The sequence below is a fragment of the Ostrinia furnacalis genome, unplaced genomic scaffold (genome assembly GCF_004193835.3).
Source record: "Ostrinia furnacalis isolate ACB-3 unplaced genomic scaffold, ASM419383v2 OfSCF0375, whole genome shotgun sequence".
NCBI lineage: Eukaryota > Metazoa > Arthropoda > Insecta > Lepidoptera > Crambidae > Ostrinia > Ostrinia furnacalis.
The window spans coordinates 417,627-437,195 of record NW_021130614.1 but is presented as its reverse complement, the minus strand read 5'-3'; the positions used below and the strand labels follow the sequence as shown (position 1 = coordinate 437,195).

The 19,569-nt window shown below is 36.1% G+C and overlaps 2 protein-coding genes across 3 annotated transcripts in view; both read right to left on the bottom strand.

Annotated features, from left to right (window-relative positions):
* The window catches only part of LOC114361676 (myosin light chain kinase, smooth muscle), a 41,278-nt gene extending 29,026 nt beyond the window's left edge, over positions 1–12,252 (bottom strand). Inside the window, exon 1 of one of the 2 annotated variants that reach the window (XM_028316809.1) lies at positions 11,991–12,252. Coding sequence is in view for 1 of the 2 variants with exons in the window: in XM_028316801.1 (XP_028172602.1) it covers positions 1,453–1,514 (62 nt within the window). In the remaining variant the exon portion in view is untranslated. Of the gene's footprint in view, positions 1–1,452; positions 1,680–11,990 lie in introns of those variants that run through there. The other variant, XM_028316801.1, reaches the window with a different exon arrangement.
* Positions 12,253–13,915: 1,663 nt separating this feature from the next.
* On the bottom strand, positions 13,916–19,248 carry LOC114361836 (uncharacterized). The gene is made up of 2 exons (XM_028317040.1): positions 18,607–19,248; positions 13,916–18,416 (listed from the first exon to the last, which is right to left on the bottom strand). The coding sequence occupies exon 2, from the start codon at positions 18,315–18,317 to the stop codon at positions 14,052–14,054; it is 4,266 nt and encodes a 1,421-aa protein (XP_028172841.1). The 5' UTR covers positions 18,318–18,416; positions 18,607–19,248; the 3' UTR covers positions 13,916–14,051.
* Positions 19,249–19,569: the final 321 nt, after the last annotated feature.

Sequence of the window (19,569 nt, the reverse complement as noted above, 5' to 3'; positions counted from 1 at the left end):
TTGCAGAAAATAGTATGGTTGCAGAAAGTAGGTATTGCATAAAATAGTAGGTTAGGTTAGGTTAGAACAGTGACCCTTAACGCGCGAAGGCGAGCTAAGCGTGCCGCGGCAGCGGCCGCCGAGCGCTAGAATCACCTCTATTGTTAATGAATCATTTGGAAATTTTGATAAAAACAATGAAATATGAAAATTAATTTATAAAAAAAATTATATTAACTACCCACTAAACAAAATAATAACCACAAGTTAATATGTATTCCATTCTATGCACCAATCAAATTATTTTTTAAATAATGTATCGTGAAATATTTTTGCCAAACGAAACGTTTGCCAAAACATACTTTGCCAAACAATAATTTGCTAAACAATAATATGCCAAAAAAGACATTTGCGAATTAATTTGCCAAATGAGAATTTGCCAAATGAAAATTTGCGAAACGTTGTTTGCGATGTGATAATTTGGGAAACGTTTTTTGGCCAAACATTAGTAATCCATTAATTATACTCACAGTAACTCCTTGAAATTAGTCTTATGTATTATTTTATTACCTCATGTAAGAGATCAATGTCACTGATCAATTACTGTACTAATGCAATCAGCAGCAAAATCTATTAACTTTGATAAAGATTGTAAAACAAAAACTTTTGTGTAGATAGCCTTATCACGGTAGAGCTCGGTAGCCACCATACTAACAAATGTACTAATTCGCATAAACAAAAAACAATAACGCAAAATGCAAACTGATCATAGAGTTATTAATTATTTTTCTCTAGGTAAATTCGGTTTTTCCACCGCCTCTATTGTTGTTTGATGGTCTGTTGCTTTCTTTGGTCTACCACTGGTCTACCATTATACTCGTATCTAGGTGCTCTGTGATGCTAAAGAAATATCTGTTTGTAAGCATTACTTGTTCATCTCATCACAAACAATTTGATAGAAGAAGTAGAAGAAGAATTTTCCGTCCATGTTGTCCTTTTTAGTACACTGTCCATTCTTAACATAATTTAACGTCCAAATAACTCTATGTCTGTCTAATTCTCACGGTCCATCATTCACTGCACCTATCTATGTCCCTTATTTTATCTATTTCGTAAAATCCGATAGAACAAAGAAAGTATAAGTTGAGAAATGTAGGTAAAACTCCGATAAGCTACATTCTACGAGCGATAGTCACGCGCGTGTTGCGAATGAGTTTTTCAAATGCTACTTGTATCGGATGTATTTTATTCGATGCTATTTGAATTGCAAACTTTGCGCCAGATATTATCGTTGAATTTCATTTAAAGATTAAAATATGGCTTCAGTTTCAGGAAGCCTGAAATCTAATGAAGATATTTTCATATTCAGGAAGTAGGTCAACACGAGCTGATGTTCTAAAAGGCATATGCATCGAAAAAATGATATTCTAGCCGAAACCTAAATAAAATGTAATTATAAAAGATACGGCTTACAGCTGTCGGTGAGTTTTCTTGAAAACGGCTAATGGGCTCATCTCGACTTTAATACATAGCATTTGGCATCACTAGAGTTAATAGGGCGACACTCGGTCCGTATAAATTCCTCATGTCACAAGCACGACGGCAATCCAGAACGCAGTTCTCTAATAGATTCTTGAAATTCTAGTTCACACATAGTCGCCGTATCTCTCTTCATATCAAATGAGTTCGTTGCAAAACTTTTGAACACTGGCATGTTTTTACATCACTAAAAAGTTTGCGACTGGGTCATTGAAAAAAAAAGAAGAAAAAAAATAGAATGACATTTCACAAAGAAAAAAAAAATCACTATCGCTCGATACGTCACTATAGGCTCGGAGACCATGTCCATTTATTAACTTTTTGTAAAAAATAATTATCGAAATGCATTAAGGAAGTGTTAAGACAGTGTATTGTTGCACGACTGCGCTTCATCGACACGTTCTTAGATATTGGCATTGAACCACGTCAATATTTGGAAGCCAATAGTCTTTTACAACGTCAATGCATCCATAAATAGTGTAGCTATTGTTTGTGTATCGTCGTAGAATTTTAAGTGGATGTAGTTGCGTTGATTCAATCAATTACAAGTGTAATGTGGACAGTGTTTGAAGGATGTTTTGGTTTGTACATACGACAGTACGATCAAGATAGACACTGGGATCTTATAGAATGGTAATAGGAGCTATTTTGCAGCAATTTTGGTGTGTTGTCGACTGTTGTTATCATGATAATGAAGCGTCAGACAAAGTGCGGATTGCGGATGTAAGTGCAAAGATGGAGTTTATCGATCGTATCAATGAAGACAATCTCGAAATGACAATGATAGTGTTAGTAATGTATTCGGTCAGAAGATTATAGTAAGCTATCGGACATGAATGTATGTATTTATCGCCACGAGGGAAAAAAAATCAGTTTAGTTAGAACCGACATATTTTCAATGATCGTAGAGCAGAAAAGTAGGTAGAACTATTCACTTCATCTAAAGATGAAGATGATATTTCTAAAGAAATATTGTAATATTTATTCTACAGTATAGTAAATCTAAGGTGATGATTTGTTTCTAAAGATCGATAAAGATTTTAAAACGATGACGCCGATATTATGAGAGTTAAACTCTTTTAACTTCACAAAACTTCTTAACCAGCTTTTGAAAACACTGGCAGCTACTGTGCAGCCGTCACAGATAATACAGTAATTGTAGGTAATAGATATACAGTTTCTTCGACCTAACCTACTTTGAAACGTTTAATTTTTCGTTTTGTACCCTTTGCACCACCGGCCTGCACCACTGGTGGTGCAAAGGGTATTTTTTAATCCCTTTTGCACCACCAATAGTGCCGCCCTACCATTAACTGTAAAACGATTATCTATAATCATATAATATTAATATTATAAAGAGGAAAGATTTGATTGTTTGTTTGTACTGAATAGGCTCCTACTGGACAGATTTGACAACATAACATAAAAATTAATAACAACCAATTATAGCTACATACAACGAATAATTCCTCAAGTACCAGGGCAACATAATCATAAAGGAGCTATATCAAATTCTTCTTGGTTGACCCGAGAAATAAACATGATTCATAAAATAGCTCCTTTATGGTTATGTTGCCCTGGTACTTTATTCGTTGTATGTAGGATGTAGGCCCGGGGTATCGTGGGTCTGAAGTGAAATGTTTATAGGCACTTACACACACACACAAATTAAAACTTTTAGGTAGGTTTTGATTTAATTATAACAATTAAATTATTAAGTATTTTACAGTCTACTACTAGTTTTACAGTCGATGGTAGCACAGCACTATTTGTTGGTGGTGCAAAAGGGATTTAAAAATACCCTTTGCACCACCAGTGGTGCAGGCCGGTGGTGCAAAGGGTACAAAAGGTAATTTTTAGATGTGCATGTGGATTGAGTGATCCTTGCTTCAATCTTAACAAAAATCGAGGAAGTTTTACTTAAAATATGTTAAAACATTGCGATGAAGTTTAAAAATTTGTTAAACCTAAGATAAAAATGTTATGGCCAATAAATAGGAGCACTCATACCGCACGCTTTAAGAAAACGTCAACATGTTTATTTCAGAAAATAAAGCCTTTCCACTTCTTTTTATAGTATTGAAAAATTGTTAAGAATATGTTAAAACTATTAACAAATTCAGAAATTCCTTGCACGTCCCGTTCCAAAGTTATGACGATTATTTAGGATCACTCACACCGCACACGGGCCGTATGAGTGCTCTTCAAAATAATGACTTTTTATTAATAAATACGTTTTATTTCTGTTGGGAAATGTGTGCAAACTGACGAGCGAATTTGTTAAAGAATAAGTGTGACAAAACTTAAAAGCTGAAGGAAGAAATTAACCTTTATTCTTTCCTCCAATATGCCGTGTGAGTGATCCTTACTTTTACCTCTATCTGCTCATATGTAGTTCGTAGGCAGACTGAGATAGTATCTAAAATTGTTAATTGTTTTTAACAATTATTTGGCATATATTTTGCTTTTATTAAGGTCATAATTTAAGAAATATCAGGCTTAGATGATTCCTAAAGGAAAATGTTGATTAGGGTACGTATGATTTTTTATTTTGAGAGACTGTTTCGATTCATCGGAAGTTTACATGTGAGATTTAATAATATTATTTTATCGTATTTTATAGTCCAACCAAAAAAAAACAGTTTTGTTGAGAAATTTGTAATTTATTTAAATAAAACCGTGAGTATCTTTCTCAATTCATATTACAAGTCAAATTTGAATTCAATCCTATAAACAATTGTAATGTTTCTTTATTTCTATCATTCAAGATGTAGGGGTAAACCACTAAAACTCGCGCTACTGCCGACCGCGGCGACGGACGCCCCCCGCGAGTTTTAGCGGAGGCCCCTAAACCTACTACATATTAGATTGCATTGGTTTTGCATTGTCACGTCTGACGAATCGGAACAGTCTCACAAAATAAAAAATCATATGTACCCTAATCAACATTTTCCTTTAGGAATCATCTAAGCCTGATATTTCTTAAATTATGACCTTAATAAAAGCAAAATATATGCCAAATAATTGTTAAAAACAATTAACAATTTTAGATACTATCTCAGTCTGCCTACGAACTACATATGAGCAGATAGAGGTAAAAGTAAGGATCACTCACACGGCATATTGGAGGAAAGAATAAAGGTTAATTTCTTCCTTCAGCTTTTAAGTTTTGTCACACTTATTCTTTAACAAATTCGCTCGTCAGTTTGCACACATTTCCCGACAGAAATAAAACGTATTTATTAATAAATAGTCATGATTTTGAAGAGCACTCATACGGCCCGTGTGCGGTGTGAGTGATCCTAAATAATCGTCATAACTTTGGAACGGGACGTGCAAGGGATTTCGGAATTTGTTAATAGTTTTAACATATTCTTAACAATTTTTCAATACTATAAAAAGAAGTGGAAAGGCTTTATTTTCTGAAATAAACATGTTGACGTTTTCTTAAAGCGTGCGGTATGAGTGCTCCTATTTATTGGCCATAACATTTTTATCTTAGGTTTAACAAATTTTTAAACTTCATCGCAATGTTTTAACATATTTTAAGTAAAACTTTCTCGATTTTTGTTAAGATTGAAGCAAGGATCACTCAATCCACATGCACATATTTTTACACCAGAGCCCGACCGGCTCCACGATGTCGTCGGGTTCAATGAACCCGCTTTCCAAACTTGTTTGACGATAAGTCTCATGTAGTCTCATTACTATATCCACCTGTGATAGGTATTTTAGGTATCAATGATATGGAATTTTATTGCCTTGAAAAGTCATAAAATACCATTAGAGGGTAGGAGAATAAAGTCTCGGTATGGACCAGGCAAGTTTGGAAATCTTTGCTAACATAAATCAAGATCGTACAGTAAAATAGATAGCTCTACATATTCGTAATATTAATTTAAGTTAGGTACTGCTACTGATGAATAAGGTTTCATTAATTTTGAGAGACACATTTTAAATTCGTCGATTCTGTATGGACTCTATCATTTTGATATATTAATACTTACTTAAAATGCCGTAAAATTTACCCATAGAGATTATTAAACCGTGGTTGGAGGGACTTGATTACCGCACTCTACTGTAATTACCAGCTAAGTCACTGTGGAATAAAATTTACATAATATTTTTAGAAAATATAAACAGTGCAGTACATAAAGTTTATCTCACCAGAGTTGTAAAAAAAGAAAACAAACCAGATTAGGTTTATACGTGTAACGCGATAAAAAAAACATCATTGTTAAACAACTCCTTAGTAGGTACCATATTACCATCCTTCTGCCCCTTTATTTAGAGTTCCCATTCTTTTTCAACATCCTATTCTACCCAAAACTGTCAATTTTTTGCTGTCATCACTCTTGCAGACAACAATGAGTGGCCAGTATCAATTCCTTTTACGGGCTAAGAGCCGAAGAAAAAAGTTAAGTGGTCAGATATATCTTGGAGTGATAACTCTTTGGTATACCGCAGTACTGGCCAGTGCGACTCGTTTGACTTTATGGGTTCGTTGGCCAGTTACAAAATATCTATTCATGTATGTTAAGAATTAAACGAATGCAGGAATGGCTATGAAATTGTTGGAGACCATTGTTAGTCTTGTGGATTTTGGATAACTGGCTTCAGAGAAGGTAGGATTTGGAAATAACTTTAAATTAACGGTTTTATTATTACTTAGTGGTGCATAATTTATTAATGATGGTTATAACTTATGCGGGTTGCAGACCAATGTGTTATGTGGAAACTGCATTCTAGTTAAACAAAAACACTGGAAAACTGCGTCAGATGTGCGAGTTATGTTACACTAACCTATCTTAGCCCTTGGTCTGCAATCCTTATTAAATAAAGTAAAATAATAAGCATAGGTACCTTTATAATAATTTAGGACTCTTTATGACAAAATCCAAAAGGCATAAAGTGCCAACATATTGGTCAAAATTAAATAAATGTTTTTCATTTTCATAACTCTGTTCACACTTCACAGAGTTCTCCGGAAAATCTATGACGGTTCCTCAGAATACATAATACTACAGACTACAGTTTTCCCGCAGACCGGAAGTGGTATTTTCCCTCGTCTATTTCGGCTGGTTCCCTCTAATGTCACTTGGAATGCGCGCCGAGGCCAGACCGCTGGCAGACGGCTATTTCAGAACGCCTCACGCTGCGAGTAACTCTGCGATATTATGGTTGTTTTGCACGTACAGATGGCATATCAAGCTAAATATTAGTCTTATGTAGTTGTAATAATAATGTTTCAACAAAAAATAGCGAGGCGTGGGCAGGCCTCCTACTAGGTGGACCGACGATCTGGTAAAGGTCGCGGGAAGAGCCTGGATGCGGGCCGCGCAGGACCGTTCATTGTGGAAAACTTTGGGGGAGGCCTTTTCCAGCAGTGGACATTATTTGGCTGAAACAACAACAACAACAAAAAATAGTGTATTTTAAGTATGTGCTACAAAGTTTTTCGTGTACAGACGATAGTTTTCTTCTGAGGGGGAAGCTCTGTCTACTGGGGAAAATTCAGAATATTGAAGAATATTTTTTTAGAAAATGATAACTGAAATAGAACGTGTTTTTTGTTATGACAAATAATTGTTGAAATGCTTAGCTATAGATAACAAAGATTTTTTTTTAAAGAAATAGTGTTTACTTTCCAAAAGTGGCAGGTAGATAATCTTATTTGTTTTGTAAATGCACATTGTTTTTCATTACAGCAGGTGATTTACAGGAAGTTTCATGTTTCAGCTTGCGATAGTTGACCGCAAACATATTAGTTGTTTGTGCAAACAATAATTATTGTTGGAGCTATTTTTGTGTTTGTGTAACTATGAATGAGGATTAAGTACCTATTTTAAGGCGTTATTAAAGTTTGTTTAGACAAAAGGAAACATCAAGGTTTCCCTTTTCTGGTTCGTTTAATTAAATCAAAATTTTTCATTTATTTAACACTTACTCTTTATATTCAAGATGCTCGGATTTTTCATTTCAAGTTTTTATGGCAACTGTTTAGACATTTTTGCGACCTAAACCACTAAACCGATTTTGATGAAATTTGACATAGAGATAGTTTGAGCCCCGGGAAATTAAGGACATAGGAAGTTTTATCCCGGTTTTTGAAACGGGACGCCACCCAATAAAGTTTTTCCGTGACATACAGAATTTCACGCGGGCGAAGCCGTTGGCAGAAAGCTAGTCCATTATTAAAGGAAAGGTAAAATGGTGTTATAATAGGTATACTGCATATGAGTATTTGTGTACTGACTCGGTGCTGAAAAAGCGTCAGTGCAGTATTTTCCTCATGAGAAATACCTAAGTAAGATACAATGTTTTTTTTCTTTTCCACTCAATTTAGGTCTACAATCGCGAAACTCAGAAAACCTACCTAATAACTGTTGCTACCTACTTATATTTTCCTATGTGTCCATATTAAATCAGCAATAAGCTCAAGGATATGACGTCACTTGTGTATTGTTGAAAGTGTATTCTTCGATGCGCTCGCGCAGGTCGTGACACATTAGTTCCGATTGTCGAGAAGAGAATAGAATGATAAACAATGCTTCTTCGTGCGGTCATCGAGGCCTGGAAAAACGAGTCTATTCTACATATAATAACTATCGTTAGCGCTAGAGTGAACGCCTGTAGATAATGTAAGATTTGATTTCCATTCGGTATCGCTACGCTATGTTCTTAAAGTTACTCGTAAGTAAGAAACATGATAAATGAACTTTTGCGAATTGAAACGAATTATATTGCACTTACTAAATTAATAGTTACATTCGTGTTTTAAATAGAGGATGTTTACATACTGAAAGTGACACACTAGTGTTCAACACGCGTGTAACTTTTCCACTCTACCTACTGTCTTGTGCGTAACATAAGGACATGTAGATTGTAGGTAGTACCTACAAATTTATGCCACATAAATTACTGGTTACATTATAAATAGTGACATTTATTTTAACTGACTTCCAGGACATCCTGCCCATTGTGAACTAAACAAAAAGATTTAAAAGCATTTTAGATAAGTAATAGCTTAAAATTTTGTTTAAAATTAATCATCGTCGTTGCTAAAGATTGTTTTTCTTGGGCTGAGTTGCACAACCTAGCTTTGACCGTAACTTTGACATAACCAGTGTTTTTTGTATGGAGATTGACGGATTTTTGACGTTTGTTAAAGTTAAAGTAAGATGGTGCAACCCAGCCTTACTATTTTTTGAGAACAAAGATCACCAATAGCCTATTTATTTATATCGGAAAGTCATTACTTATACTTATATCTTTCTATACTTGCAGGTACTAAAACAATGTTGTCTACATTGTAGCTGCTTTACATACAAGTGGCAGTGACAGACGATGACTGTTAATACCCACATTCTACAGGATCCTCCATATTGGAAGCAATAGAATAAAGGACGACGTATATTCATCACAATACGATTATGAAGTCTACGTGATCGAAATTTCTATGGATAGGCTTTTTAGGATGTATTGAAATAGACATTTTCTTTAACTACCTTCTATGAGAATACCCATTGCACAGAAACTCTGTACTTATTACTGTATGTAATATTTTTTTAACTATTTTTTATTTACTTAATATTTTAAGTCATATTTTGTGTCTGAAAATAAGTGCATGTAACTTCTTAAACAATATGTGGAGAAGCTTAATACCACTTGCTTAAAACGGTAGAGTTATGGAAGTTTAATAAGTCACCATAGTAACAATAATTTTCAATTTATCATTACATAATTTGCTTTGCTTAGTTTGTGATAGACTACTTGTGATTGTTGAAACATTTTATTATTGATCAATTCATAATTAATTTGTTATCCTCATTCCAATCACCTCTCACTGCATACTAGAGAGTGCCAAATTACCAACTGTAGTTAAGTGCCTTTTTCCTGTGATGCGTTTTCGGCACGCGTGCAGATCTGGTCATTTAATTATTTCATACATTTTATTATTTCATACGTTTTCCTATTACAGGAAATATATTCTAATTTATGGGACAGTATACTTGGGATATGTCAAAACTATCAATTTAATTTCATCTCTACAGTTGCCATGCAATTGGCAACCAAAGTAATTGTTGTATTATATCTGGTGTATTAATAAACCAACACACGTTTTGTCTGGCTATGTAGCCTAATCTCCAAACTACAAATACAACGGGACTATTCCCACCTCTCGTTCCCACCGCTGCAACTCCTGTGTAACCAGGATCTACAGTTTGACCGCCAATAAAATACCCAACCAGTGAAGGTCAAGTTTATCCCGGGGGAAATGAAACTTATACCTAAACTACAGTCAACGGCACATTAGATTATACATTTTTGTTTCAAAATAGCATCTATTACAACGAAATAAAATTCCACAGAGTTAAGCTTGATGTGCTATCGTCAGAAACTACGCGTTTCGTAGCTACTTTTATAGTTTTCTTCAAGGATTTTCGTTTGTTGATACGGAAATATAACAACGCGAATTCGTGGTTTTAAACCGACTGTCTAAAAGAAAAATCTGTGTGATATAATCGTCTCTTGTTTATTATAAATGAAGTATTGTGTGTGCGATTTTCAATTTGTTTTTCAATTGATGTGGATGTAGAGTTTTGTGAAAATAATATTACAATAAAGTGTGTTTCATCTATCTATCTAGAAGCCTTGAAATTGAAGTTCAGGATTTGGATACAACTATCTCGCGTGCTATCCAATGATTTATTTATTTATTTATTTAAGGACAACTAAGTAACAAGAGATGATTATAGCCATTACATTAGACCGATTCATAAGTTAGTTTAACTTAGATAAAATAAATCAAATGCAATTGTCAATAATAATGAAGATTAGAATATCATTTATGCTCTACTATTTGCTCTACAGGACAATTATTTATACAATTACTTACATAGTAATTAAATTTTATCATTAAGTACCTACTCACTTAACAGTTAGTTTTTGTCTATGTTGCTAAGCGTTATTTTCATTCTAAGAGTTAGTCTTCCTGTAAGTTATTTGACATTGTTTTGTTATTATTATAGAGGGATTTTCAAATTCATATTCAAATTCAAATTCGTTTATTTCTTTAACTTAGCCTAGTTCAGTTACAAGTTGTTGGAGCTTCCTGTTAAGCAACAGATGTTACTTGTGCTAGGAAGCACCGCTCTTCCATAACAATATTACAGTAGGTAGTAGATTTGTACCATATTAATCAAGTTATGTAAGTAGGTTATAAACAAAATAAACTTTATGTTTTGAGACTGCGCTGCGCCCAAATTAATTCCTTATCTTTTATAATAAGGGATTATATTATCTATCTAATCTCAACTTCCTCCACTTATCGCAAAATATCCTAAACAATGTCAGTTTACCTTGTTTAAATTAATTTTGGTACTTATATAAGTATTGCATAGAAATATTTCTATGCATAACGTCGCCATTTTTATTTAGACTCTTACTTACTCGTACCTACTAGGTTTTAATTTCATACCAATTATTTTAAGAAGTACCTTTATTGATGAAGACTGTTCTACATATTTGGAGCAGGTAGTTTTAATATTAGCTCATACTTTTCCAACAGTATTGTTTAAGTTGTGAATGCTTAAACTAAAACGTTTATTTTAATTTGTATAGAGAACAATAGTGTCTGGACAAACCTCAAGAGGATTTAAGACACTATTTAAATCTTAAATCTTTTCTTTTTTAAATCTTTTCTTTGGACAATTTCACACAGCGCCAGCTAGCCCCAAAGTAAGCAACTTAATGCTTGTGTTATGGGTGCTAGCTTAACGGATATAATACTTATATTTTTTTTTTAAATACATACATATTATACATAGTCACACCCAGACCCGTCACAGAAATTAAAATTCATCATTTCAATTTCTGCCCGGCCGGGAATCGAACCCGGGACCTCTCGGCATAGTAGTCCGTTCTGAACCACTACACCAAACGGCCGACCAACCGATTTAAATCAAAGATGTAACGGATAAAATATAATGTTATAATAAATATATGAACAATCATTAGTTTTCTACGATGGAAAACCCGTAATATGTATGTCTCTACATTTCGCGTCTGTTTTTGTAATTCTTATATCTCAATCAATCTTTGGAAACGTTCATTACTTATTAGGACCTATCAGATTAGGCTAGATGACTCAGGCAGGTATCAATAAGTACTTACGATACCATCTATTGAATAAAACATAAGATATAAAAGCTTGAAGTTAACTGTTTTCAAATAAATTATCAAACATTTGTGTCTATTTAGTTGTAATTTACGACTTTTATCATGAGCGGTGTGTTTATTTTCCGTAAGCTCCTTCAATCCAGTTTCCAAAAGCTCGCGAGTCCGTCCGATGTCGGTCATTTGGTCTACGCCTAACGGTTCGAAAGTTATGACCCGGTGGCCGAGCATGCTTTAGCGCATTTCAAGACCTATAGTCCTACTTTTAAGACCCATACGTGACACGCACTTACCTTTTTAGCGCATACACATCACAAGAAACCAAAACTCGTGTGAAACTGCTCGGAACTCGTGCAAAAACCACAGATCACACTCACGGTAACAAAGCACTGGCACAAAATTAAAACAGTTTCGTAACACAACCGGTCATTAAAAAAGAAAACAACAAAAAAGAAAACAAGGAATTCTAAATTTGAATTTGGTGCGCGGAAGATTGTGGCGTCGCGAGCGCCGTGTCACGACTGAGACGCGCGCCGGCGGCCGCGGCGGGGTCTAATTTTATCGCGCCAGTAATACGAGATAAAGCCGGTCTTTTTCCAATCGTTTTATTTGTAATATCAACTGGAGAGAGCTGTGTGATTCAGAACAAATGAGACGTTGTCTTCGCTGATGAGTTACGTCTGCTGCACTGTCGACGGATGTTGCACGCTAGCTCTTGGAGTATCTTTGCTTTTAAATAGTGGTGATTAAGCCAGAATCTTTTTAAATGTAACCCTGCCAATATTTTCCGAATTATTATAGCTTACAAATTGTAAAACATTAATTTTTTCCCTTTATTTTTTTGTAGTTTTGATACCTTTGCTCTACCAATTTTGTTTAAGGCATTTGAAAAGTGGTAAGCAGATGGTTCCGTACGTAGTGGTGAAAGACGCTGCACGCGCTGTAGCGAAGCAGGTAGACGATTCAGCGAAAAACATTCATCATAGTACGCTGTAGCGTAAAGGCTACTGAAGCGAAACACGCTACTTACTAGATCTAGTGCTAGACCTTACCTTAAGATACCTTTTGATATAAAACTTAACGTCTTATTAAAACAAGACTCTGCATAAAATATGATGTATTAAAAGATGATTACTTTTAACAAATGTCAGTGTGCAAAACCGTTGTTTTTGGATAAGTTAACAAGCGATTAAAAATCGTCTAATGTCGTAAAAGTGTTAGGTATAACTCTAAGGTAGGTAGGTATTGGTGGTAAAATTTTCCTAGTCATTGTTTAACCAAAAGCCTAGGTGATTTATAATTTAGTTATGAGTTTAAAATTTTGTCGTTAATACAATATTCGATGACACAAAACTGACTCATGCATGCACAATACAGGAAACAAAATAGAATGCCGCAATGGTGTAATGTGAAATATTTTGGTTTACTACCTTGACCCTTTCACGAGGCACAAAATGTAAAAGTTATCACAATATCTTCACGGATTTGCTATCTGATAGACAGCTCAAATTCTTCTTATTTATTTACTAGAAATTTAATTAATTTATAAGTTACTATTACTACCTAAGGTAGGTACCTAAGTCGAAACGCCGTAAAAATTCAAACTAGGATTTACCTATATTATTTAGAATCGAAAATTAATTATACNCAAGGCTGTAGGTTCTTAAGATACCTACTTACCAAAACGTATGTTACGTAAATAGGTAATAAACATAAATAGAATTCGCTAAATGGTCATTGGTCAAAGTTTATTATAGGTAAACGCTTGGTAAAGGTAATATATGAGATTTTTGTAGAGACACTGACTCTAGATTTGATGTTATCGGTTTCTTTGTAGTCTGTTGATGGGTTGAATATTAATTAATTGCTATTTAATTACTTATTAGGTACATAAAGTTGTTGCAATTATAAGATTTAATTAAATTGATTATGGTAGGAAAGGTGCAGACTCGAAAACACATGTAATAAAGTTCCTTAATAATTGATTATGTAACTTTACGTAATTCTCATTTGTGATCCATGTTTGTGATTTGGTCGGATAGTAAAAAAGTAAACATTTTAATAAAATAGGTACTTAATTCCGTTTATTTATAGCAATGTTAAAGTACTTGCCTGTGTATTATGAATCCATTTATGTATTTTAGACAACACCCAAAAACACATCATCTATTCACCGTAGTAGAGCTTGTAGAAAATAAAATAGGATTGTAAAGAAAGAGATGTTTACTTTATGCGGACATTTTATTGACAGCTTAATCACTTGTCAAACAAATAAAAATATAAAATCTTCCGTCCATCGACAAACTCAAAAAGAGGTTTTGTACAACCCTCCGAAGAATAAATAAGAGAAAAAACTAATTCTCTGCTTCTAGTTCCAGAGGATAGAGTCGCTGCACCGGTCGCGTCATCACTCCTGTCGCCGTCCGGATTTCCGCCACTCTAGGCCATCCATCAGTACCAGTTATAATCTTTATGACACGGCCTAGTGGCCACAGCGTCCTTTTCTGGCTACTCTCTATCAGCACTATCTCGCCGACCTTAATTTGCCGCTGCACAGCCCTCCGACCGCGATGAATCAGCAATGCCAAATACTCCTTCCGGAAACGACTTCTGAGCTCTATCCTGAGGTTCTGCATACGCTTAGATACTGAGTTGAGGCATTTGGCATCGACCGCATCTATGTCTTCCACTCTTGTACTTGGCAACTCGTGCAGAAACATTGCTGGTGTTAGCGTACTAACCATGTCATTCTGGCCAGTGTAGGTTAGCGGTCGCTCGTTGACAACTGCTTCTACGTCACATAAAATTGTATACAGCTCAATATAGTTTAAGCGAGCTTTACCTAGTACGCGCCGCAACAAGTCTTTGATAACTCTGAACAGTCTCTCAAACCAACCGCCCCACCATGCTGCCGTAGGAGGATTGAATATCCATCTTATCTGTTTTACTGCCGTCTCGGCTTCAATATCTTTCCAATTCAACTTCTTGAATAAATTTTGGGTACCAGTGAAATTCGAACCGTTATCAGAATATATAGTGTGAACACGACCACGTCGTGCAATAAACCGCCGTAATGCACTAAGAAAGGCGCTAGTACTTAATGAGTCTACCAACTCCAGATGCACAGCGCGAAACACGGCACACGTGAATAGAACAATATACACTTTATCTCCTGACTTTAAATACAGTGGACCCGCCAGATCTACTCCTGTTGTTTCAAACACAGCTGAAGTTTCCTTTACCCTGTTTAATGGCAATGGTACACTTGGAGTTTCAAAATGTTTCACTGAAAATCTTCTACAAATGGTACATCTTGTTACAACTTTTCTGCATAACCTTCGGATGCCACAAATCCATACTTTACGCCGTAAGCTGGTAATCATAATCTGGACACCTGCATGACATAGCTGCTCATGGCGTTCGCGCACACATTTTTCCACTATGTCATGTTTGCTGGGTAACAATATTGGCTTTTTGAAGTAAGTGTCTCCATCTGTATATAAAAGTTTAGTCACCACTCGCGCAACTCCTTTGTCATCTAGTGAACACTGGATATTGCTATCTGCCACTAGTTTTCCTTTGTAAGACTCTTGTTGAATGATCTCAAACAACTTCATTTCTGCTCGATTGTACTCGCTAAAATTCACATGTTTATTCAAGCACCTTTTATTTCTATTTCTGCAATTTTCAATAAATCGTATCACAAATGCTAATACTCTAACGATACGCGAGTACTTGCTGATTTTAGAAAATATATCCGTAAAGTTTGGTATATCCGTATTAACATTTACGGTTGTTTCCTGAACACTATTTTCTTCACTCGTTGCGACATTTTCAATAATCGAAGTGTCAGGCCATGTTTCTTCACTTTGTTTTAACCATGACGGTCCGTTCCACCATTCCGATTGTACTAACTCTTTGGGACAGCAACCACGAGAAACAAAATCTGCTGGATTAAGTGAACCTGGAATATGTCGCCAGTCAGCTATTCTTGTGCATCTCTTTATCTCGTCGACTCTATTCTTGACGAACCTGTCCCATTGTGAATCCTTTTTTATCCACGTTAGTACAACACTCGAATCGGTCCAATAATATAAATCACAATCGATCCTCAAAGCGTCTTGAACTAGCCTACTCAACCTGGTGCCGATGACCGCCGCTAACAATTCCAAGCGCGGTATTGTGACTTGTTGTTTGCTAGGTGCAACTCTTGCTTTTGCTAGTACCAAGCTCACGTTCACGACGTCATCCTTTTCAGTTCGCATAAAAATGCAAGTTGCATATGCGTTCATGCTTGCATCGCAAAATATATGCAAACTTCTTTTGCCGTCCATTAGACGCAGACTAGATAAACGTCTCGGGATTTTGACGTTATTTAACTCAGCTACTTCTTTTTGCCAATTCTCAAACTCTGTGGTCAAACTTTCCGGTAGCTCATCATCCCAATCATGACGTTTATGGGTTAGCCACGCTCGTTGTAATATGAGCTTCGGGATCAAAGTCGTGGGTGCCATAAATCCTATTGGATCAAAAACCCGATGCGCGATAGACAATAGACTGCGTTTAGTAATATTCCCTTGTTTCATTGTATTCAGACTCTCTACTTTGCAGGTTAACACGTCGTCTTTTGTATTCCAGTTTAATCCCAATACAGATACCTCTTCATAATCTGGAACTGATTCTGAATTTGGTGCAGTTACCCACCCCCTCAAATCAAACTTTCCCATGGCCATAATTTCACGAGCTTCTGAAACAAACTTAGGCACTTCTTCTTCCTCTAAACTAGTTACACAATTATCTGTGTAAAAAGAGTACAATAACCTCTCAGCTGTCTCCTTCCATGGTCCATTGTAATTTTCCAGGTGGTGTTTTATTGTTCCCGCTAATAAGAAAGGGCTGCATGTTAGACCAAATACAACTCTACAGTGTCTGTATGTAATGATCTCTTTCAATTCCGAGTCTTTCCACCACAGAAACTTCAAATATGTCCTGTCACTCTCCTTCAAAGATATTTGTAAAAATGCTTTCGCAATATCTGCAGAAATACCGACAGCGTTCATTCTAAAACGTGTCAATAACGTTGGTATCAGCTCAATCAAATTAACTCCCTTCTCTAGACAAGCGTTCAATGAGTATTTATTTTTACCTTTTGCTGAAGCATCGAATACAGGTCTTGTTTTGGTAGTAAGGCTTGACTCCTTTATAACGGCATGATGTGCTAAATAATGTCCCTGTCCGTCGTCAGGTTCAACTTCTTCAATAATACCTAATTTCAGCCATTCTTGAAACGCGTTGTCGTAATCCGTAATTTTGCCGATAGCCTTTAATCTTTTCGTTGTAGAAAATAGTCGCTTCTCTGCTAAATCTTTATTTGATGACAGTATAGTTCGATCATGCTTCCATGGTAAAGTAGTCTCATATCTTCCTTCGCTGTTAACAATCAAATTTTGCCTGAAACTTTCTATTACCTCATCTGTTCCGTCTCTAGGCTTGTCAAGTATACCGATTGCCTCTAAATTCCATAGATCGGCAATGTCTAGTTCCGCTTTCGAAAACAACGTACACACCCGTGGGTCCTTCTGGCCATCTACTTTGCCTTGCAAAGTCCATCCAAGTTTTGTCTTTATGGCTACTAACCCATCTGTAACATTCAAAAACGTTCCGGTCATAATGTAATTAGCATAATCTGCCCCAATTAATAAATGTATGTCTTTGCAACTTTCGATGTCCCCCAAGGCAATGTTCCACTGTTTTACTTGCGCACTCAACTCACGACTGGCTGCTGGTATCGTTCCACATATTTTCTTTTCAGTCAGTGTGGTCATGTTGAGCTTAAAAGATTTATCTATACTTTCTACAATGATCTCATATAATTTATGTTTCTGTGATTGTCTTTCTGCTCCTCCAAATAACTGATGTATTAAAGACTGCTCACCGACCGGTTTCACTCCTAGCCTTGTGGCCAAATCATCCGTTATATAAGATCGCTGAGCACCCGTATCAATAAGAGCTCGAACGGTTATTCTATTCGAGTCCTTGTCCAAGACATTCACTGCAAGGGTCTGTAACAAAGTGACAGTATTAACTTGTGACGACGACATCGCTGCACTAATGTCTTTTGGTTGTTCCTCAGCTTTCGCGGCACGGTTTATATCAGGACACATTATAGTCATATGTCGTCTTGCGCAAATAAGACATTTTATAAAATATCTACATACTTTAGCATGATGTCCGATACGCAGGCAAATCATACAACATCTCTTCTTCCTAATTACTTCTTTCTTGTCGTCGTAACTCATCTTAGCAAGCTTGAAACACTCGAAGCTGGAGTGGGTCGATTTATCACACCATATACACCCTACCACACGATTCGAATCTTTACTGGTACCCGCTACTAAACAAGAAGCTGTTGGTTCCTTGCTGTATTGCGCTGAATCTATATTGAAAGACGTTTTCGCTACCGCAATGCGCTCATTACTCTCAACTTCCTTTTGCAAAAATTGTAGTAAATTGGAAAGTTGTTTACCTGTGTCATCGCTTTTGTTATCTCCAGCTTGGTACCTTTCGTAAGCTTTGAGTATATCCGTAGGCAGCGCAGACTCCACTAGAGGCAGCAGCATGGCGGCGTACTTGTCCGATGTTACTTGTAGCGACTCCAGAGCTCGCAGATAAGTTGTCAACTTGTCGTAGAGGTTGGTCAGCGGAAGAGGCTGTTTTACCTGTGATAAAGTCAAATTTAGTAAATCTCTCACGTACACATCAATCAGCAGATTATCTCGCGCAAACCTCTCTTTCAATTGCGACACCGCTTTGTCATAATTCTCGGCGGCTGGTGGGAAACTTTCCACAAGACTTCTGGCCGACGAATTCTCTTCCATGCATTGGATAAGGTATTGAAACTTGTCATACTTATCTATTAGCGGGTCTTCGTCTACTTTTTTGAATTGGCCCCAGAAGCCAATCCAGCTCCTTACGTTTCCGTCGAATTTTCTGAGTTCCAATTTGGGCAAGTTAAAGTTTCGCTTATAACCAGCACTCTCGCAGCTGCATCCGTCAAGCGATTTATATGCCCGTAAACTCTGTGAATCGGCCACATCGTGTGACACTAAACGGTCAACTTTTCTCTTTAAAGCGGTCCATTTCATTCTATAGTTATCCGCCTGGTCCATCTCATCATCAATCTCTTTTTCATCGCCGCTATCCACAAGGTATTTATATATCTGTACGTCATGGTCGAATAGCTCTTGAACTCGTGGTTCCAATGTATCTATTGCCGCAGCTATGGAATCCACGTCGGGCTCACTCATGTCCAACATACGATGGATATCATTTGTCCTCCTTGTAAATAATTTGCGCAACCGTGTGCGCTCCTTTTTTACGGCTTCTAAATTCATTTTTACTTCACAGGGTCGCCAGATGTAGAAAATAAAATAGGATTGTAAAGAAAGAGATGTTTACTATATGCGGACATTTTATTGACAGCTTAATCACTTGTCAAACAAATAAAAATATAAAATCTTCCGTCCATCGACAAACTCAAAAAGAGGTTTTGTACAGAGCTCTTCTCTTCTACGTAGGTACTTATTCCCAACAGATCAGAAAAGTTTTAAAAATGTCCTAAAAATAAAAGCCATAACAAAGCATCGCAGGAGTAATTTAATCAGTTTTAATTACTCGTTAATTTCAAACTAAACGTAATCATAAAACGTGCCTTATTCGTAAATAATGTTCGAAATTTCTTACAATAATTGAAGGTAATCCTCGGAAATCGTTCGAGATGAATCAGTTGAGATTGTTGCCGAAATAAAGACGTTCGACGTTCGCACGTTCGAGGTCTGTCGCGTGTTAGTCACCCGACCTTACTTGCAGTAG